Source organism: Meleagris gallopavo, chromosome 5, assembly GCF_905368555.1.
Source record: "Meleagris gallopavo chromosome 5, MGAL_WU_HG_1.1, whole genome shotgun sequence".
NCBI lineage: Eukaryota > Metazoa > Chordata > Aves > Galliformes > Phasianidae > Meleagris > Meleagris gallopavo.
Window position 1 is genome coordinate 21,876,995 of NC_139408.1, and position 23,049 is coordinate 21,900,043.

Below are 23,049 nucleotides of genomic sequence, written 5' to 3' on the forward strand. Positions count from 1 at the left end.
TTGGACACCGAAGGACTGAGTAAGCAGAAAAACCTTCTCATGCTGGAAGGCCATGAAACACTATTTCACTTTGCTACTATTGTGCAGTTTGATATTACTGACAGAAGAAACAATATAAAGTGTCAAATATTAGTTTTTGCTCATCATGCTTATCATTCAGCAAATGAACCAAATTTGAGACTTAGTTACACTTCAAAATACATAAAAGATGCTGCCAAAGTTCTGCCTTTCAATCCCATCAAACTTCAAATTGACCTCCTAAAGAATGTAAGATGCATGGTTCAAGACACCTTGGCTCCCAGATTTAACTAAATGTCATTGTGCTTGACTCAAGCCCTGATATTGATATCATTTTTAGACTATTTCCCACCACACTGCTGTCTGTGCATCATGTGCTTGCCAGGGTTGAACAGTTGGACTGTAATGCATAGTATGCAACTTGCACCCATTATGTCTTCGTGCTGCAGAGGTGGGAAATCACTGCACAATTTGCCTTCTCAGGTGGCCATCACAGGAATCAAGTAAATAACATGACTTGCAGTTTCCTGCACGCCGTTTGGCAGGGATTGTGTGCAGAATCTCAGATTCACAGGCATCAGGAAAACGTGGACAAACCTTAGGCTTCATTTGTAAAGCTCAAATTACAAACTCTTCCATTCTGATAAAAAATGTGTCTTGGGACACAGCACTGATGACAAATCCTTTCAAAATTCCAAGTGCTTTTGTTCAGAATTTTGAAAGCACAATAATGCCTGGGAATTGAGCCTGAAAGTATTCCCAGCCTTATCCCAGACTTGTTGAAGTGAATTTTCCATTAACTTCTGATGTGTTTCCTCTTTGCAAAGTGAACATGGTTCCCATCATCATTCAAGAATACTTGGGACAAGAACTGAGGGAAATATTTTGTCCATTTACAGGACACTAACTGCAACCACTGCCTCTTATAACTGGAGAAAGGTCCAAGGATAGTAATAACAATGGGTTGACAGTTGGACTAGATGACCTTAGTGGTCTTTTCCAACCTTAGTGATTTCGTGATTCTCTGTTTCAGGGACTATCAATTATCTGTGTTTTTTTTTAATCTTTCCTACACTAGCACAAATTCCCTAGGGTATTTTTTGTTGTTTTTCGTTGCTGTTGTTTTATCTCCACAGCTTGTTTGCTTCCAGCCTTAATGTTTCTTCATGTCAGTGGATTAATAGTAGTAGAAGGATCAGTGCAACCACTGATTTGCCCTTGGGAAATCTACTGACCTGGCTTCTTGGACAAAGACATTGCTTAAGAACATTAATTGTCATAATTTATTGTCACCTGTCATAACTATTGTCACCTATGATATGGAATCATAAAATCATTAAGGTTGGGAAAGACCACTGAGATAATTTAGTCCAACCATAAGTGATGACAGTGGGAATTTCCAGATACTTTTTGCTTATACATATAATGCTACCCTTTCCCACAATCACTCTATAGTTCATTTGCTCAGACCAATTTAGTTCCTACAACCCATGGGGTGCTGGGGCTCAGGGCATGCAAGCACTGCCTGATACAGGCAGTTTCATGGCATAAAGGCAGGGCGCTGCACAGGCACAGGAATTTGATGACAAACAGCTCCTATTAACAAAGTTCAAAAGGGCCAGGGTTGGGCGTCCCTGCCCCTCCAGTACCACACGTACGCAACATTCCTTCTGTTCATGGGAGCCAGCACCCTTAACTGCATTGCCTTTCAGTCCCCAGAACAGCTCCTGCCTCGTTAAATCAACACCTGGCAGCCTCTTAAGACTGGGCTGAATGCAAAAAGCATTCTTCCCAGGCTAAACTGCCAGACAATAAAAAAGATCCAGTCAGGAGAGATGCATACATTTGTTTCCCGTTTCAATCGCATACTGCAAAGGAAGGAAGAACACCAATCTTTAAGTCTGATGACACCACTTTTTGCCTTAAGACTCTTTTGTGGTTAAGTGTCTACGCATATCTTTCTCTGTTATAAAAGAGGACATTATTTTTTTCACAGGAAAATCAGATTTCAAGGGGCTATTTCTTAGATGCTGTAGGATTGCTGTCTAATTACAGGGTGTGCCAAAATCACCAGGGGCAGAGGCAGATAATGCTGTTTACAATCAGTCACCAAGATGCTATAAAAGGTTCATTAAAATAAGCAGGAGGCAGAACTAGAGAAATCTCTTGGCAGCTAGACAAATATTTGGCCCTTCAGGCTTTTCATTGCCAGCCAAATAGCATCATACCTTGAAGTTGTTCTTCTTATCATTATACTAAGAGGAAGGAAGAATTGCATTGATGCCAGGAACTACAGGAAGAACACGACAATGAATTTTGCAGTTAAATGGAAATGATTATTCCAAACCTATTGGCATATAGAACAGACAACAGAACACAGAAACTACTAAGAATTCTCTATCAACCATGTTTTGCTACATTTAGTTTAATCAAGCATCCTACAGCTCTTTCTTAGTAAAACAAAAATCCATAGAACAAAACAAGAAGTCAATTTTTTTTTTCTAATTAAATCTCCCCTAGCCAGTGGAGCAATATCAGAGATTAAACCATTAGGTATAAGATTCAGTGGCTTTTTTTGTTGTTTTGTCTGTTTGTTTGTTTGGTTGGTTGGTTGGTCAAAGCTGTTTTCATCTCTTTCTTCAAAGTAACCATGTTACTTGCTGCTACACCACCTATAATGAGAGTAGCAATGTAAAGATAACATTCTTCACTGTTCATTGACCTTGTTGATCTGTTCAGAGTCACAGCATCCTGAGAGTGGAAAGGATCTCTGGAGATCATCTTGTCAAGTCTCAGCTCTGTTCAAAACAGTATAAACTCCAGCAGATTGTCCAACACCATGTCCAATGAGGTTTCAAGCATCTCCAAGGACCAACAACCTCTCTTGGAAACTTGATCTTAATCATCTTCAAGTGGGAAAAAAAAAAAAAAAAAAAAAAAGAGGGAGAGAGAGATTTATATGTATTGTGATTTGTGTCCATTGCCTCTTATGCTGTCACTGGACACTACTGAGAAGAGTCTGTTTCCATCTTCTTTTCTCCTTTTCCAGATCAAGTAAGACTCCCCTCAATCTTTCTCTTCTCCAGGATAGACGGTGTCAGGTCTCAGCTTCTCCTCATACAAAAGATACTTATCTCCTGTGATCATCTTCATGGCCCTTTGCTGACCTTGCTCCAGTAAATCCAAATCTTTCTTGCCTTGGAAGCCAAGAGCAGGACACATCTGCCCTCACCAGTGCTGAGTAGCATCACCCCCACTGACCTGCTGGCAATGGTTTTCATAATGCAACCCAGGGCACTGTTGTACTTCTTTGATGCAAAAGCCCACTGCTGGTTTATGTTTGACTTGGTTTCTATCAGGACGCCAGGTTCCTTGCAAAGCTGCTTTCCAGATGGTTGGCCCCAGCCCTGTGGTTGTTCCCCTTCAGTTGCAAGACTTTACATTTCATTTTATTGAATATTCTTGTCAGTCCATTTCTCCAGCCTGTTCACATTCGTTTGAAAGGAAGCACAAGCACTTTGTGTATCAACCACTACACTCAGTTTTGTATCCTCTGCAAACTTACTTGAGGTATACTTTGTCCTGTCATCCAGGTCATTAATGAAGAAGAAAAAAGATGGCCCAAATACCAGCCACAGTCATTACTAGTTAGTGGCTTCTAGCTGAACTCCTCTCCTCTGTTCACAAACTTCTGTGCCTGACACTTCAGCCAATTTTCAGAGACTCGTTCTGGTTGTTTCCCCTTTCACTGCAGTGTGGTAGCCTTCACCTGACAATTAACAAGACTTGTTTGGCTAAATCAGCAAAATGGGATGTATTCTAGATAAAGCCCAGTGTCATATGTTTAATATTTTGAATTAAACAGAGGATCAAACTGATCCCACAAAAAATGAAGTTCTCAGAGGTTTTCAGTGCTACAAAACATATGGTTCTGTTTTCAGACTTCTGGATGCCTTGTCCCCGTGCAAGTCCCTCAGAGCTGTGTCTACTACTTGAAATAAAGCAGTATAACAAGCAGTGTGCTTATGAGATCATAACATCATTGCTGGCAATGCCAGCTTTTCAGTCCATCCAGACACTAAAAGAACAGTAAACAGTAACATTTAAGCCACGTCAGATCTTGAAAGTGCACACAAAAAAGCAAGCTGTAGAAAGTATGTCTGGTCAGTGAATTCCTTCTGTCTGGAAGTGATGAAATACATGGCTATTCGGAAGGGTTTTCAGGTAATGCAGGTATGAGAATTGGGAGTGAAAGTTAACTTCAAACCAAAACCATCAATCAAATGCTAAGGTATGAAATGATCCCACTTCTTTTTTATAGATGCTGCCTGGAAATCAATTACTGTATTTGCACCTTTTTCAGATCAGAAATTCCCAAACAGAAAAGAATGTCAATAAGCAGAAGGATTTGGTCCAAGGTTTTGAAGATAATGTCAGTAATAACCTGTTGTCCATGTTTAGGGTTTTCATGGGTGATGTAGAAAGATAGAAGAGATAGGTAATTTTTTAAAGGGTTCTGAAACTTCCATGCTTTCAACAGTTTTCATGAACCCTGAAGCTAAGGTATCAAACACTCTAATAAAAAAAAGTGAAGAAAAATATTTGACTTCTTGTTTGGCAGTGTTTGCTTCGAAGACTACACTGGGTGGTGGTATGACTGTCTCTCTTCTTCCTCTATTCCTTCTCTACTTCTAGATATCCACCTAATGCATTTTCATCTATGTTTCCACCTTGCTTCTCTTTCTCTTCCATATTACTGCTTTGGGTCAGAAGACAGCATTTATTTTTTGATCTTCATTTCTCACAGTCTTATAAAGCATTATGAAAAACGGCGACTGGCAAAATTACTGCTGCATGTTATGGAGCCAGTTCCCACCAGGGAACTTGGGTGAAAGTGCCAGATGCCAAGGAGCAACTCAGATTTCTGTGATCCCTCTGATCCCCTCAGCTTCTCTGCAGAAACTGGGAACTCTAAGAAATGACAGTGGGCAGGCTAACAAAAGTAATTCAAATCACCTGACAGCCAAACCATTTATTTGGGAGAACCACTTGGTTGGGTGAGCGATTGTCCTCTAAATACATTTTCCAGACAGTTTCCTTTGGCAATCAGAGCGGGTGGCCAGAGAAGAATGCTGTACTGGGCCACTTGGTGGGATGGGAAAGTGGAAGGTGAAATGCAGCTTATGTCCCCAGGCTCAGAGGCTTGGTGGAAATCTGGTTGGCAGTAGTCATAGCATGCCTACTTGTGGAGTTGATGCCACATGGCAATCTGTCTTCTGGGGTTCCTCAGCATTTCTTCCCAGTGGTTCCTCTCTGTGCCTGTGACATGCAAACCCAGGCTGCACTTGCCGAGCACTTGGCTTTGCCCAGCACCATCCTGGCTCAGAATTTCCAGCTCTACACTAGAGGCACGTAGCAGCTCGTGAGGCACCTCAAACATGATCATCTCATTCCAGACGGGGTTGATCTTGTGCTTTGCACGTTTGGTCTGCTTCTTCTTCAGCTTCAAGGACTGATGCCTCAGGGTCACCTTGACAGAAACGTCTACAAAGAAATCAGAGAGACTGTATTAATGAACATTTAATAAAATGAATGCCAGAGAACTTTAACTATTGACAACAGGCTGAATAAGAGAATATGAGAAACATTGATCTTGTTTTTTTTTAGCTTTCTCTTTTTAAAATTTGTTCAAAGCTGTTTAGCTTTCTAAGTCAACTGTTTGGGTTTTTTTTCTAGCAAACACCATATTTCCCACTTTCTTTCTGTATTACTTCATAGCAGAAACAATAATTTCAGTTTTTCTTGCTATTCCACTCACCGTTTCCAAGTAGATCTTTCAGCTGCTTGGAATGGAGATTTTTAGCCTTAATAATCACCACAAGCAGGCGGTTTGCAGCTGGCAGATAGCTGATAGAGAGCAGAACTTCCCCGTGGCCTGTAGATGGCTCCTGGAAATTGAGATGTATAAAGAGTTAATTTTGTATGCAATCTAGGTCTAACATTAGGAAAACTAAATAACACAAGGAGATGAATTTAAGGTCATAGACTGATCAAACTCTCTCCCCGTCTCAGTACAGGAGACTTTTCCAGTTAAACTGGATCAGATCAAACCAGGCAGCATATTCAAGTGACCTCGTTCACTCACAGGGACCAGAACACAATGATTACTCCTTTCTTTTGCTACTGGAAAGCAACTGAGGGAAACTTAGGTTAAACATTAGGATGAAATTCTTTATTCAAGGTGTGGTGAGGCACTGGTACAGACTGTCCAGTGAAGCTGTGGATGCCCCTTTCCTGGAGGTGGATGGGTACCTGGGCAGCCTGAGCTGGTGGGTGACAGCACTGTCCATGGCAAGGGGTTGGAACTGAGTGGGCTTTGAGGTCCCTTCCAACTCAAGCCTTTCTACAATTCCATGAACTGCATCCTAACACCTACTTCCAGTGGAATATTTAATCAGAAGAGAATTTGGGGCTGAACTCTGTGTAAGTATTCCATCATTTTGTGAGAGACTATCTAGCTGTCCTTGATTTATATCCCCTACTTCCATTACTGCTCTTTTTAATTCACTCATCACTTCTGTGAGGGGTCTTTGGGCAGACGTGGTCCCAAGTCTCCACTGCTTAACTGTCAGGCTGTCTGGGAAAGAGTAGGTGAAGCCTTGGCTTGTGCCACCCAGCTACCCTGGAGCTGGAGTTGAACCTTCTTTGTCAACCATATCTGATGGTAGAAAAAACAACAGCCAATCTAAAACCCTCATCAGCTCAGCACAGTGCTCTACTCTTCCTCTGTTCTGGCTTCCCTGCAGTCTGTGTACAGCTATCCCTGTTGCCCCAGTGGGATTAACCTCAGGGCAAATGCTCTGAAAAATCAAGCATTCACTTCATGGGGCCATATGTATTTTGGTTTGGGGTTCTTTGATTCCTTTCTTCCCATTAGCAATTGTCCTCTTATCCTCCTGACCTTTATTCCGCTCTCTCGCTTGCTCTGTACAAATATCTCTGAAGGCAGAAAAAGAGGAAAATGACTTCTCATCAGCTGAGCTTGCCTTGGAAAGCAGCACTTCTGCCATGCAAAGAAGGAAAGGAATTGCCCGCCGTGCTTGCAGAGCTGCAAGCCTATGGCGAAGACGAGAGGGATGTAGTTACTCTCCATAAGTGCAAGATTGTGACAGAAATCTGTTTTAGTGTGAGGTTAATGACCCAGAAGAGACACAGAAGCCAATGTCAATTCAACAGACTCCCTTTGGACTCCTTAGTGTGATCTACAAGCTTTAGGACAGACAGCCTTCCTCTAGGCCGTTTCTGTGCTCTCTACTTGCAGTTCTAAGTGAGCCATAAATATTTCAAATTAAGTTTTCACCGGGTTACTTCCAACAGGCAAGGACAAGCCCTCTGTATGCTTCCCGTGAGGTGACTGACTCTCCAGAAAGCATGGCTGTCATCACTGTCTGGTTTGAATGACTTATTTGTCGTGCACAACTCAGGTGGGAGGCCATTAGCAAGGAAGCCTGAAATTCAATCCCAGATCAGTCCGGGTAAATCTTTCTTCATGCACTCAGGTAGCAACAAAGGGCTTGTATATGTTTCATTTAAATAAATCCTGCCCTAAATGCAAGTACATCTTAAGAAAGAAACACAAAAAGAGGCAGATTTAAATGGCTGTTTGTCCCTGAAAAATACAAATATCACTTTAATGCAAAACCATAATTTTGGCAAGCTATGAACTGCTTTTGTTTACATATCCACCCTGTTTCTCACAAAGTCTCACTCTGTAGCTCTTGGCTAGAAGCTGGTTGCTCTAGCCCCATGCATAGGCAAATGTAAAGGCTGAGAGAGGCTGGGTGCTGCAGTGGGCTGTAAATGCACATACACTCATGTGCATATGTAACCACTGTGCACACACGACACATGTTGTGCTCATGGCTTTTTGGCCTCTAATATTCTGATGGAGTTCTTGACCACCCTGTATCCACATGAAACCAAAACTGTAATGGTTGGTTTCTGCTGAAGATTTGCATGAAGGATCTGAGCCAAAGGTTCTTTTCCTTCTCCCTTTTTCTCTGCACTGAGGATAAGAGACATCAGAGGGTCAGTGGTGAGTTACTATGCAGGGCACCATGAAATCACAAAAGGAAAGGTGCTATGCAAGCAACCACTATCATCACTGTCATTAGCAAAGCAGTGGGAGGGAAGGAAGACAAGATAAGGACATCAGTCTGCAATATCTGTGATTTGCATTGCTCACAGCACTCTGTGAATTCCTGAATACTAATTGCATTACCTGGTTAGCTGCAAGCTCCCCTCTGAGCTCTTTCCCTTGTGTGGGAGAATTACCAAGAGGATAGGAATGAAATTTCTGCGGCTCACAGCTTTTCAAGGAAATGTCAGACTTTAAACAAAGCCCACTAACTTTGTTCCTGGATGGATGCTGTCAAAAATAGCTGCTCTTTTTTGATCAGCTCTTCCTCACTGCCTCCCGCTCTGGTTCTGAATGAATGATTCAGGATCTGTATATAAGCTATTTGTGCAAGGGTTGGCTCTCTTAGGTTCCAGATGACGCAAATTCAGCTTTCACTGCACATCCTCAGCTCAAACTGGGGCAGTACAGTTCAGCAGTACAGTTAGTGTTAACCTTGCACTGTCAGCCTGTAGTAGAAATGAGTGCTGTCCAGTTTCTGTGTGTACCCAGAGTACCCAGTATGCCAGGACTCTACCAGGTATACATGAGTGAAAACCAACCATCGCTGTGAACTGGTTGCTAATTGAGTATTGTTTACAAAGTGGATATTACAGTAGACTGGGGAGAATAGAGGGCTCTATTTATCATCGTTAAGGGATTTATGTAATTACGACTTACATGAGAATAATTTCTTTTGGACCTCCATTTTTTTTCAGCAGCAAAAATTGCCAGATCTTCTGCCCTTCTCTCAGCCAGAGGTTTTTCTTTAGTGTAGAGTAGGTTGCTATCAGGTGCCCTACCCACATCCAGCCCTGCAGAGGAGGCACAACCTAGCAGCTGAACTTTTGCTACCACAGTCCCTGCATTGTTTACACACAGAAACACACGTAACTTCCAAACATAGGCTTTCAATTGCAGATATCAGTATCAGATTATCATGTAATTGAGGGAGGAGGAAAGGGAGTTTTAACACATCTTAAATTCCAGGAGCTGTAGATGAAGGGGCTGGGCTGATGGGCTTTTGACTGCTTTCTGAAATGGTTAGGTCAATACAGAGTTCTACTATATCACCTTTACAATCACACATTGCCCTTCCAAACTGGAGTCCAGATGCATGGAGCCAGCCACCCATGGATGTGCAGCTGTATTGGAAGAGGGCTTTTCTTGTCCAGACAATAACTAGAGGCTCTGTACTAGAGACACAGACTGAGTCCATACCTTCTCTGGGGTCTTTAGCCTTTCCCACTGGGCCATCCCGAAGTCCTCCATGTTAGCAAGGCTCAGTTTGAGTTCCCCCACAATGCTGTGTCTGGAGAACTTGTCGCAGTTTCTCAAGGTGAGAGTCAGTGTCCCCTCTTGCATCTCCTCCTCAGTTAATGGAAACCGCAGGGCCTCCTCCCAGAGGGTGTGAAGCACCTTCTTCTTCAGCTCTGTCTGGGCTTCAGTCATGCCAGATTTGCTCACCAGTGTGCCCAATATGTAGCAATGGCAGCCAGCATCTTGGTCACTACTCATTTTGCCATGCATAGCTGGAAAGGAAAGATTGATCTTAAATACCTTTCACGTAGGATAGTCCTGAAGAAGTCCAAGTAGAGAATCATCAGTAGCAGATTTCTGCCTCTTACCTTCCAAAAGGGCCACGCACAGCTCAGCTTTTTGTTGATCATACGTGAGGGAATAGCGCAGTTCAGGGACCTGGTTACAGCTGGCTGCCCGCTCGGGCTTCAAGTGCTCCGTGACACACACATCCTTTACCACACCTGGAACTGAAGTAACCCCATTAGCAAGGAAGTCTTTTCCTTCCAGGATAGACAAATCCACCTTGTCTTAACTCTTCTAAATGGCTTACTATTCTTGTAATTTGTACGTAGGAATATCACTTCTGTACCATCTTCCCTCATCGTATCTCCTTCTTGCTGCCTTCTTACACATTCAATTCCTTCTATGGCACTTGGACAAGCTTCCTGTTCCCTCCACCACCATGTGTTCTAAGATGGCTCACACATTTGCTCTTTCACCTTGTGCCAAAGCCAAGGTGCCTAAACTATTTGCTTGTTACTGTATTGTTTCATATACATTTTTTACACATGTTTGTGTAAAAAACCCTTGTGATTTTTTTTAAGTGAGAGTTTGAGTCTGCTTTAGAGCTATCATGCAACTCTGCATTAATTCAGGCCTCTATAACCTTTTTTAAAATTTATTTTAACATTACAGTCTTAGTCATGCAGAAAGCTAATGTGACATCTATTCCCATGGCACTTGATCACATTGAGGATAGTGAGCTTAGGAAGGTGTGAGGCAGCTTCTCCACGTATGATTTTGAAGCTGAGTACACATTGTGTACTGAAATAAAGTAAGAGGCAAGACTAAAAGGGAAGGCACATCTTTCTATCATCAAAAGAACTGCAAGGTCAGTTCTTATTCACATAGAAAATAATAGAGGGACTGCACATTTTCTCCAAAAAATCTCAGCCACAGTCCCAGTCAGTTCAGTGTGGCACCAAAAGGAGAATGCAACAGGTCTTGCTTTATTTCAGTAATATGAAATCAGGCACAGCAGGAAGCAGACTTGTGCCATTAGCAGTGCAGAGGGGCTCTTACACCGACACACTTATGTAGAGATTTAGTCTACATACTGCCATCATCTTTCAGGCTCTACACCCTGTGACTGTCTTCCTAACATCCAGGGATGTGTCTCAGACAGTCTTTTCCTCTAATGCAACTGCTTCCCATGTGTAGTGGAAATGCTAAATCAGGGCCTGAACCAGCGATTGAGCACCTGGTGGGAAGGCAGGGCCAACCCAGGGGAGCTCAGGTGCACGCAATGCACCTGAGTGACTGGAAGGTCTGGTGCCAGGATCCACCCCTTCCCAGACTCATTTAAGGGCTGGCAGTGGAAGCATGGGTGTTTCACTGGACATCCCTGCCTACCTGAGGTCTTCTAAAGGTAAGCAGGCTTTCTTCTTTTATTTCTGTATCTATAGATGTTGTGTTTTGGTTTGTCCCCATTTGCTGCAGTCTAAGATTTTGCTATCCCTCTATTATTACTGTATTTTCAGTGCAGTATAGCATTACACCATGGTACTCTTTAGTTTTCTGTGCTTGCAGGTTTCAGGTGGATGGGCTTTAAGTGATTGACATGACCCCCTTTCTCCCATAAGGACAAAAATACAGTCACAGGTAATATAAATAGAAAGAGCTTAAAAAAAAAAAAAGTCATGACAGATGGCACTGTGTCTCTGGCAAATCATCATGAAGGCTTCGTTAGTATTGCAACATAGTACCATAAGAGTTAATCATGGTGTTAAAACGAGAGCTATAGAGGTAAAAATCATTATGGAAGCAACCCAGGCATGCTACCAGATGTATATAATTAGTGTTACATTTTTCTCTAGAGTTCTAGGAATCTTATGTTCTAGGCTTTAGCTTGCTACCTCTTGGACTGGCTGAAAAACAAGAATGCTGTTTGGCAGAAGAAAGTCTTGAGGTGTCAGCCTTTAGTTTCACTTCACATTACAAATGTTACAACGTACCAAGACCATCTCATGGAACTGGTGGAATAAAGAAGCAGGGAAAATAAAGTAGAAACTTGAACTCATACCACTGATGTCCCTGATATAGGCTATTGTGGACAGCTAGCAGTCTTTTTGGAGGAGCAGTACTGCCTAGTTTTTACCAGGTATTCCATCCATATTGTGGCAACAGCTCTTGGTGAAACTTCACACTGAATATATGCTTTTCAACATAAAACCTGCTTCCCAAGAGCTAGATTCTTCATCAACAAAGTCTTCAGATAAAAAAAAAACAACCAATTGTAATTATGGATTTGTTATTTAAATTTCCTGATGTGCTCCTTGATTACTTAATATTAAACACATGCGTTTAAAAAAGAGCTCACAATAGTCATGATAGGAGAGTGAAAAGCATTCAGTGTCTTCATTTCCATGTTTATCACTCTAACTAACGTCACATAATGTTCAAAAGTATTGGAGATCTACACCCTGAAAAGAAATCTTTAGTCTGATAGTCTGAAGGCCAAATGTTCCTACCGTTTTGAGGGAGAATGAACAATTCTTCATTTACTTGTATTTTCATCCTGTTCTCATCCAAAACGGCATGTTTTACAGTGGCTGGTTCTTCTGTTGTCTTCAAGGAGTATTGTGTGTAGTTAACAACTTCAGGTGAAGTTACAACAGGTTTGGGGCCATACATGTTGGGAAACTTCAGGAGAGCTCGAGGCTGGACTGGCTCTGCAGTTTTCTTAACATTGAACTGAAAATTTAAGACAGCATTTATTATTTTTTCATTAACTCTTTTGCATCTCTCTATGTCAAAAGAGCTGATACAAAGGGAGATAAGATGGTATCCCTGGTTATTCTTGCTGCCATTGTTTCTCAGGTTAGAGAAACCACTGCCTTCCCATGTGTCAAAAGATTTTCTTGTGAAATTTGTTACCAGTCTATTTGGTGTATGTCTTTCTGATTAAGAGTTTACCACTACCTCTTATTTATGCAACACTTCGAGTAAAGGAAGCATTAGGAAGGCAAAGGCATGGGTCGCACATTGTGTGTAGCAGTCATGTAAAAAGACAAAGGAGAAATGATTGAGCAGACCAGCCTTACAACAGCACGTCAAGAATAATAAGTCAGTGGTCTATCAGTCTCGGGGATTATCTGTTTTCTCTGAGGAGCAGAGTTCCACCTGATCCTTAGAAACGCATTACTCCTTTATTATATGGGAAATATATATCATCTTCTTTGAGTTTGTTTTCACAAATTCATTTCTCTGGTGACTGCTGAACGTGGTATCAACAGAAGAACTTGAAAAATGGTGTAATGCCCTGGCAGAATGGGCAAATGTTGACACAGAATTATATTCTCTCCCAACAATGAAAAGTATTTTAGTGGAATGTAGCAGTCATCTTTTCTTCGTATCTCGTGAAAGAATCCCATATGCTCACAACTGAAATAATTTCTTATTTGTATTTGGATTCATCAACAGGAAAGCTCAAAAGATGACTGGCAAATGAGTCTGACCCTCTCATCAGATTTGATTAATATTTCCAAAGTATGTAAAAGAAAAAGCGGAAGTAAGACTACAATTTTGTTTGATTATTGTGCACTGGGATTCTCTCCAATCCCACTGCCTGCCAACCTATTCTATGTACAGTATAGAACGGAGGTGAGCCAAAAAATATTCATAACTGTAATTAAAGTTTTTCATTAGTGTCATTGTTTCCTATTAATAAAGAATGTAGATGATGCCCTGAAGCATTTGTCTGTGTTGGGCCTGTGTGGTCCCAGTTTGTATGTCCTGAGGGAGATTAGTTATTCTTCAAGAAGCAGAGCTGAAGAAAAAGAGTAGTCTTGGTCTCTAGATCTCTAGCCAATGTTCTGCTTTTGGGTATCATAGCACTGCAGTTGCATGGATTTGTCAGTGATAAAGAGCTAATTAGGTCACTCACTCCATCTTCAAGGCAACTGGTGCACTGATGTTTAGGGAGTCCACTATGTAACAGCATTTTCTCTTATCTAATTTTAAGGACACTGAAACAGGAGTCAGTTGAAAAAGAACCACATCTCTGTGTGCAGATACCCACCTAGCATTCAGCTGAGTTCAGGTATTATGTAAGTCATATAGTGTTGGTTTATAATAGTGATATAGTGAAATCCCTCTCTTAGAGATGTGTCTCATCAGTCCTAAAATGCATAGGAAGTTTGATGTAACTTATCGAAGTTTTCCATTCTTCAGATCAAGACCAATCAACCAAAATATGTTAGGAACTACTAGACAATAGCTTGAAGAAACAGGATATTTTTGTTCTGCAAGGACTCTAAACACTCATGCAGCGTGTGCTATGGCAGCTACTGCCTGTTCTTTCTCTCTTGACCCTGCTGTATGAGGCTGCTGTTTTAGCCATTGACCATCACACCACAGCAGCAAACCTGGGTGCTATGTGCATCTCACATATGAAGCACTCTGGGGTATCCTTTCAGATGAAAAATACTGTACAAACTTGAGGTATTGTTAGTACAATCTTCTCCTCCGCTTGCTAAAAGGAAGATACTTAGTCAGGAAATTCATCAGCACACTGCAACTAAGAGCTCCACTGGGTCTAAATATTCTTCTAGTCTGTCTGCTCAGTAGAATTAGAGATGAGAGACATATGTGAGCACAGTGGGACTAGCTCACCCCCTCTTCCAACTGCATCTGCCTCTGTTTATTATTTTTGCTGCCAGCTCTGTTTCCAAGTGCTGTCTGTAAGCTACTTGCAGAGCTGTGCCCTATGGAAGTTCCCTTTGCAGCAGCAGTATCTTAAATACAGAAGAATTCAGATAGTTCTGCATAAAATGTGTGAAAGCAAAGAAACCAAAATTAGCTGGGAGGCTTCAGCTGACCCTTCTTTGTCTGGCAGTATTGACATTCAGACAACACACCAGATTGTTGCCACTGCTGGATGTGTTTAGGCATTTTGACCTGCACCTTTTGCTGACATTTTGCATGTCTACAGCAGTTATTAATTGTTCCGTGGATGTATCTTTGTGTTTGAACTCTTCCTTCTCAAGTATGCAGGGCATGTCCATGGGGAGCCTCTGTCTATAGCAAATACAAGCATCAGTGTCATGGGAGACATGCCAAGTAAATAAAATACAGACTTGCTTCATCTTCCTACTGTCATCTCTCTGTTTATCAGAATCAGTGGCCCTGACAAGCTTCAGTAATTAAGTATGCCAAACACTGACTAGGATATACAGTGCTTTAATGCAGTTGGAAAAAAGTCCCAACAGGGCAATTCACAAACATAGATGCAGAGGATGTAACTAAGGCACAAGCTCAGAACTCAATTTGAGATTTATTCCTTCAAGGAAAGAAGGCTAATTCCGATTCAGTGAAAGCACAGGAGAATGCATGTGCCTGGCAACAAAACTGTTTAAGCTGGAAAGAATTGTTAAAGATAGAGGATATGCAAACTATGAACATTTTGCTCTTTCTGTTACAGAATGTTCATTTGGCTGCAATAATTTGTCCAGATTTCTTAAAGAAAAAAAGAAAAGGTGGAAAAGGACTTAATGTTTTTAGCATTATAGACATTGGATAAGAGTGATACACTGAGGATAGGTTGAATAATTTGATGTATTGATCAAACATTAGACTATGTTGTGGCAAGACCTGATGTAGAAATCTTGTGAGGACTATAACCCATGAAATGCTGGGTACTGGGGTCTTAATTGTAGTTGGTTGGACTTCTTGGTGACTTATTGGTATTTCACTCGTGCAAAAAGGATGACATCTTGAAGGACAAGCTCCAGAGTTTATTAATGCTTTCTCACAATATTTCAGAAAAGGCTATGTAAAATAAAATATCCATTCAAAAAATGAAGTTCAAGTAATGATTTAAGAGGTTTTTTGAGATTAAAAAAAAAAAAGCAACAACAACAAATCTTTTGTGCAAAGAGATTAGGAAAAAAATGCTATGCAAAGTGATGATGACTGTCAAAGATCCACACTTCTCATTCACTTTAACAGCAAATTTCAAAAATCTCAACATTATTGCACATCCTTTTATACAGAAGTTGTATGGGTTAGACAAGAAAGGAGATTGGTGAAGACTTGACAGACTATCAAAGAGGGCAGATAGCAGCTGAAATTCATCTTAGGAAAATGCAAGCCAATACTAGAAGGTATTGACCACACTTGTGGAAGAATGGTCAGAATTAGCAGGAATCTCTGGAGAAGTCCTAAACGTGGTGCAGGTGTTCATTCAGTCATGGTCAGTGGAGCCTCCTCCCATCCTCCTGCAATCAGAAGCTACTGTGATGCTGTTCTGCATCATATGTTACAATATAACTCGGATACGGTCATCTTTCCTCAGAATAATCTGTAACAGGAGAATGGGGGAAGCTCTTTACTGAGAGTCGAAGAGCAGTACCCAGAGAAAGACTGAATACATACACATTACAGAGAAGTTCAGCTAGGATTCCTGCTACGCTCTTTAGTACAAGAATGATAGGTAGTTCAGATAATTAAATGAAGACTCTTATACAGTGGATCACCAGTCTTTGGACTTGGTTGCTGTGGCAGAACATCTGGCTGAACAGCCAGGTGGAAGTGATGTGGGCTTAAGCACATATAAGCCTCAAGAGCAACAGCCAACAGGTAATACTTCCAGAGACTGATGGGTTGCTATAGCTCATGCTGAAGACTGTAATCAACAATGAAATTAGTCAAACACTTCCCTTTGGAGGAGAGCTTCTCATTAATAAGTGTCCTATAATTCCCATTGCTCTCTCTTGCACTGGTCTCAGGAATAAATCAAGGGATATTCTGGATTCTAATAAGAAAGAAGGCTCATGCAAGGATGCCTGACGTTACCAGTATGTCACACTGTTCTTACAGTGAGTAACAGAGGAATCCACAGCATGCTGAGATTGTTCAGTCCTCACAACACAGATTCTCGCTAGCGTTTTTATTATCACTTCAATGCCTGGTTTTAACTTCACCAATAATTAATCCTTCCCCCTCTTCCCCTCCCCCCCTTTAGAGGGGCAGAGAGAGGAAGAGGAATGATTTTTTTTTTTTTTTTTTTTTTTTTCCCCTCAAGAAACCAGCTGTTGAGAGGGAACTATCCTGCAGGAACCATAAGATGCTGTGAACAGAGCTAGATAAATAGCTGGTACAGGAGATCCCAGCAGGAGTCTTGTCTTTATAATGTTATGTGCCACCTGGTAAAGTCCAGTCTTCTGTCCTCAGGAAATGATTTCCCTCATGACTAGACTGACAGCTGAGCAGCCTTTCAGACCTCCTCCCCTATTTTTTTTTTTTTTTTTTTTTTTTTTTTTTACCATTAGCAGCTTTCTCTTTGGCAGTGTGGCAGCTGTCTGCTGCTCTGGTAATTCTGTGGGTCACCCAGCTCCCACCTCTTTTCCCCTCAGTCTTCCTCCCAGTAATGTGATGTTATATCCTGAATATAGTAAGCAGATAAATAGGCAGCATAAACCACATGCTGAACAGCTTAATAGAGAAGTTGCATTTCCCCCCCCCCCTCAGCATTTAAGGAAAAATCAGAGAGTGAGAGATGGTGTCTTACTTGCTGGGCTGGTTGAAGCACACTGGGTTTAGTATTTTCCGTGTCCTCATCTTGGTCCTTTTCTGAGAGTCCTTTCCCTGGTTGCTTGCATTTGCAGAAGCAGGTGAGACCACAGAGGGCAAGGATGCTAGTTGCAGTCCCTAAGGTAGCCCCAAGGGCAATAATTGGGGCAGACAAAACCATTGTCCTGAGCTGCACAGGAACAAAAAGCAATGAAAACCTGTGATTCCTTCTCCTCCCTGGGAGAGCAGCTGTTTTACATTCACTCCGTTTTCTAGCCTGGCTTCATTCTCCTTGGAAGTCTGAAAACAATTATTTTGTGCAGCAAAGAAAAGGGACCAATCTAGAGACAGAGATAAATCATCCCACCTTTGCTAGGCAACAAGATTCCCTTTCTATCCTGATAATGATGTTTCTGCTCCAGGTCAGGTAGAGGAAGTAGTGCTTGTGGAGGCTGTAATATCCATATAGCTGCAAACAGGCAGTTTTCATTGAAGCCTGTTCTCCAGCTCCACTGGGAAAAGTCTGATGTGTGATAGAGAGGAAAGACGTCAGCAGAAGGGGCTGGGCCTTGCTAGCTAGCTCACAGAAAGAGAATCCAAATATTTGATCAGCTCTCCAGCTGTCTTTCTGAGAGCTAGCATGCTCATTTTCTCAAGAGGTTGAGATTTTTCTATTTTAACATAAAGATAGTGATTGTCAGAAAGTCAGAAATGCTGGCCTGAGTCCCCTGGTTATGATACGCATGAGAGCACTACGGTCAGAACAAAGACTGCATCAGGCAAAACTTCCCCTTTCTTCAAAGGGTGGGGAATGGACACCTGCAAGGGTTAAACACATTCCCACACCTCACCTCTTTCCCCTCAGAGTGCAGGTCTGCACCTTTCGGAGCTGCTTTCTCCAGCATTAGTGCAGACCAGCATTTTTGTTCGAAAAGACAGCAGAAAATCCCATCAAACAAGGCACACTGATGCATATGCTTTTTCCTCTGGAGAGAATGAGAGAGCAAACAGCATATGCTGAGTATTAGTCACACTGCTTACTACACCAGTGTCAGGCAGTGAGCCAATGAGTGCAGTGAAAGAATCCACTTGAATAGACCTGAAGGGCCACACAGTTCTCTCAGACTTCCTTTGACTCATTTATTTTCGCCTTCTTTCTCAGACTGCTCAAGTTGGAGGAGAGGAAAATCAATTCCATTTCTCAATGTGTTTCTTGTGGCACAAATAACTGTTTCCTGGGGCGCTTCACAAGGAGTACCCAGTGGCCTGAAGATGGCTGTGATTCTGGGTCAGTATGTAAGTGGGCCAGAGTGAAACTAGTAATCAAGGTGCCAAATGTTCCTTTTATGGGTCTGGAAAAAGTAGCCAGATCTATTTCCTTTGTCCTTCTATTTTGGAATACAGCTTCAGTCTGTGGATCAGGAAAAAGAGTAAACTCTATACATAGAACTGTTTAGGAAAAAAATATGTGTATTTTATCTTTCTGTAGCTCAAATTTTGACATGCTTTTTTTTTTTTAAAGTTTTTTGGGTTCTTTTACTCATATATCATGACCTTTGTTCAGTTGCACATGACATGCTTACCTCCCTCTCCAAAAGCTTCCCTCACACATCCAACTCACATTTTAATTGGTAAAGACTTCTCTTTAACACTGCACATTCTATCATCATGCTGCCTGCTCACTCAACAAGGTTGTCCAGATACAAGCCTTGATCCCTGCTTTCCAACTCCCTTGGTTCCTTTCAAGAAGAGGATTGTGATGTACTACTTATCCAGAGACGATTCCCTGATATATTGCTGAGCCCATGGAAACAGACTTTTCCAGCTCTACCCACAGAAAGAAAATCTGGAGTGTTGTCTTCTGCATATACAAGAACATAAAAGTGGCCAAACCAGGCTGGGTCACTGACATATCTCAGTAGTGGGAAGAACACCACATTCAAATAGTTTGATAAACACTTTCTTCACTTCTTAATCTTTGTGGCTCAGGAACATTTAATGCCTTGAACACATCCTCGTGCTTTACTTTGCTGATCTGATCTTTATGTGACGCAGGCAGAATTTTGCAACATTTTCTTAGCAAATACATGCAGGTACTTCATTCATCCCATAGTTGAAGTGATAGCATCATAATCAGAGTGCCACGAGGCCTTACCTTGAAGTTGAAGGTAATTTATGGATATTAGGAAAATTTTCTTCTCAGAAAGAGAGGTGAGGAACAGGCTGCCCAGGAGGTGGTGGAATTGTCCCTGGAGGTGTTCAAGAAATGTGTAGATGTGGCACTGAGTGGCATGGTCTAAAGCAGTAACAGTCATGGGCTGATCATTGATCTGGATAATCTTACTTTCCAGCCTTAATGATTCTATGTTTCTATGGTTCTGTGAATTTGCCATGTTGTCAGGGTCTTTCATTCTTTCATCACTGCTGAAAAGAGATAGGAGAAGGGACAATCTGAAAGAGAACAAAAAAGACAGGATGCCGTGTTTATAATGCCCTTGATTTCCTCCACAGAATGGGTGCTTTTTAAGGGTGCTAATGGAATCAGAGATAGCTAAACCAGAGGTCCCTGACATTTGGAAATCATAAAGAAAGGAAGAAGACATTGTTAAAGGTGGAACATGCTGACAGAGATCTGGAGTGGAGAAGGCATCCAGCCCATCCATGAGATGCAATTTTCATGTGTTTGCTACAAGCTGTTCTGAGAATTACATAAAAATTGCTTACAACAGGCTGTGGAAAGAAGGGCAGATAAAAATCTGCCTGTAAAAAGTAGTTTAATAATATATATCTCCAAGGCGTTTTCTAGTGGCTCATGCATGAGGATTAAGTTTTCATTGCCAGAAATGTCATGCATTGTAAAATGTAAAATGTACAGAAGATACCTATTTTAATAATAACAGCAATGCAGCAGCCTTTTGCTGCTATTGCTAGGAAAACGAAACAGTTCCTGCTAAACAGGGAATATTAGCAGTATGTGAGCTTCTACAAGCAGCAGGCCAAAGACTGCAGAATTTTCTGGGTGTACTGATGCATATAACTGGTACAGATACATAATTCAGTTAGCTTTGGCACACCCAGTCACTGCATCTATCTATAAAGGTTGCTTATTTTCAGCACATCCTGTTCTAAAAAAAAAGTGGGCCATCAACATATTTTAAAGTCAGGTTTGCACTTGCTACTTGTTTCAATACCAAATAATACAGACTCTACTTTTTCTTTAAGGCATTCATGAGCTAAAGAGAGACCAATATAAAACCTTCCTTACTGGACAGTCACGTTTCAGTTGAGCAGAATCACATGGATTTTTTTTTTTTTTTTTTTTTTTTTTTGTCTGTCATATCTGCCTTTGGTAATAGACTTACTAATGTGGAAAGATGAAAGCCTGTATTTGCAAGCTAAACATTATGAGCAGGTTCAGGCCTGAAAACACATTTTACAGTCTAACCATGTATTTTCTGGTACAGGAATACATGTAAGAATGACAAAAGCATATACATGATTATAAGATGAACTCCAGCATATGACACATTTCAACTACTAAGATTTACTTTGACTAGATTTATTAATACTGCCAAAGAGATGTCAGACAAGGAAAAAGAAGTGCAAGCCTTGAACAATGGCCAGTTGTCTATCTATATAGACAAAGCAAAGAAAAACGTGGCTTTTATTAATAGAGACATCATTCCATTTAACCTCCTTTGGGCACTGAAGGAATGCAGTAAGAGTGGTGGGTCCCACCTTCTACCCTGAGCACTACAGAATTTCCACTGTTCTCTTTCCTGGCAGTTGTTGGAGTCTTGTCAGCTCCAGGATCATGCTGTGGGATTGATAGTTTTGTTGTTGATTTTTACAACCTCGTATAATTTCCAGAACCAAGTGAGAGATAAATTGCCTAAGGACAACATCAGTGCTGCAGGTCTGCTCAAGAGTTTCTGTGCTGAAATTACATTAGAAGAAAACACAACTGATTTCCTCGGGCTGAAAATAATGCTAACATCAGAGAAAAAATGAAGCTGAGTGTACCTCGTCCACTTCAGTTGTTAAATGCCTCCTTAGCATGATTTTTCAGCTTCTGATACTTAAGATGAATATTCTGTGATGACAAAATGTAAGGTACTGGCCAATCTGTGGTGCATATAGTTTCTCCATTTCTTCTTTGAGATTTTCCACTGATGTTTTGGGGTTTTCTGTCCATCAGCTGTGTGAAAGAGGCCTTCTGTGAATGAAGAATTATTAGTACAAATCACATGGAGAATTAGGAGAGCTTTTGTACTGCCTGGAGGTAGTTCATGCCTTACCACAAAAAAGCTTCTTAATGCAATTGCCAACAATTAAAACAAGGAGGTCAACAGTTTGCAGCTTTTATTCTATCAATAGAAGACACAAAATAAACTCCCAGTATCCTTCCCTATCACAAGGGGAAGCCTGCATCTGAATGAAAGATGATTGTTACAGACGTTTTTCCCTGAGTCAACCCATTCTGTCAGAGCTGGTATTTGGCAGAAATACTCTGACTGATTCTTACTGAGGCATTTCACCTGGCAGAAGTGTGAGTTAACAGAAAAAAATGGGAAAGAGAAATGCTCGAGCCAGTCAGATTAGCCTGAAGGTGTAAGATCATGTTTTCTCTTGTATTGACTCGTTATGAGAATCTGAGATCCTGTGCTACAGAAATGGGACGGTTTGAATAGGATGACGGTCTAAAATAGCTTCCTAGATAATAGCAAGTTGTTTGTGCCATCCAACCTTAGGCACTGTAATTCCATTTGATGGCAGAGGACCATATATGACTATTATGCCTTTCTTCAGAAAATGAAGCACAGCAAAAACAAAAGGGAAGGTAAAAGACTTATGCTTAAGATGTCTATATCCCCTCCTCAAGCTTTTGTATGCTGTGGCATCAGGTTATAAGAACTTTAAGGAAGGGATTTTGTCTTCCTATGAATGTAAATACGTCACCAGATGGTGAAATATTACAGACAACTGAAAGAATCTTCTGCAGTCCCATTAAGACAAAGCAGTTGTCTCAACATTATTATAAGCAAAAAAAAAAAGAGATTTGTGAGAAGAATGTGGGCATTGCCTATCCATCACTGTCACTGAAGCAAACCTATGCATACAAATCAAGTAAATGAAAGTATTAAGACAAGAACAGAGAATTATTTTCTGAACAGGAGATACACAGTACTTAGCCTCAAGAAAAGTGAGCTTCGAGCTGTGGTGCTTCAGCTGATGTAAATGGATACAAGGCTCCAAATGGCTTCCATCATCAGTAACCACTGTAAACCTGGCTGTGGTACAGCACTTGTATCCCTTGTGGCACCATAAGTTCCATACTCGGGAAGCAGAGTTTCAAACCCTGCAATACTGTCTCAATTACAGAACTAAATGATACCATATAGCCTGGCACAGGCTCTCTGTATTCAAAGCTAATGAAATGAGAAAGTTCAAAAACAAAACTGTAGGAGCAAACACCACCAAGTAGCATGATCCGTAGGAGATAAAAAGGAAAAACTCTGAGCAGAATTTGGAAGGGTGTGAAATACCTGAGCTTGACAGTGGTGGGACTGCTGTGAAGCAACACTGCACCCCACTCTGCAGGACAGCACAAACTCACTGGGCAGTTTGGAAGGAGATCGTGAAAGAGGTATGTGGATGATAGAGGCCTGGAGAGCAGTGAATTAGAGTGTGATTCAAGGTCAGTGAAAAGGCTAAGGGTTTGCTCAGTCAAAATCCATTTATAATAGTTTTAGGTTTATAAT

At 41.2% G+C, this 23,049-nt stretch overlaps 1 protein-coding gene across 3 annotated transcripts; it reads right to left on the minus strand.

Moving 5' to 3' along the window:
• Positions 1–2,332: 2,332 nt before the first annotated feature.
• On the minus strand, positions 2,333–17,854 carry SYT13 (synaptotagmin 13). Of its 3 annotated transcripts, none has more exons than XM_085224631.1 (7): positions 17,655–17,854; positions 17,286–17,477; positions 12,247–12,469; positions 9,823–9,957; positions 9,416–9,726; positions 5,837–5,966; positions 2,333–5,562 (listed from the first exon to the last, which is right to left on the minus strand). In XM_085224631.1, exons 1-7 carry the CDS (start codon positions 17,775–17,777, stop codon positions 5,258–5,260), a joined length of 1,419 nt encoding a protein of 472 aa, XP_085080757.1. In that variant the 5' UTR covers positions 17,778–17,854; the 3' UTR covers positions 2,333–5,257. The 3 variants fall into 3 exon arrangements, with proteins under 3 accessions (XP_085080757.1, XP_085080756.1, XP_010709687.1); XM_085224630.1 differs by having other exon boundaries at positions 9,823–9,963; positions 17,655–17,853; XM_010711385.4 differs by having other exon boundaries at positions 9,823–9,963; positions 17,286–17,796.
• Positions 17,855–23,049: the final 5,195 nt, after the last annotated feature.

Coding starts and splice junctions, on each gene's coding strand:
- SYT13 (XM_085224630.1), bottom strand. CDS start 17,777: ATGAAAACTGCCTGTTTGCAGCTATATGGATATTACAGCCTCCACAAG. Junction 9,964..12,246: donor GTTCATTCTCCCTCAAAACG/GTAGGAACATTT, acceptor GGGTTACTTCAG/TTCCAGGTGTGGTAAAGGAT. Junction 5,967..9,415: donor GGCTAAAGACCCCAGAGAAG/GTATGGACTCAG, acceptor CTCAATTTCCAG/GAGCCATCTACAGGCCACGG.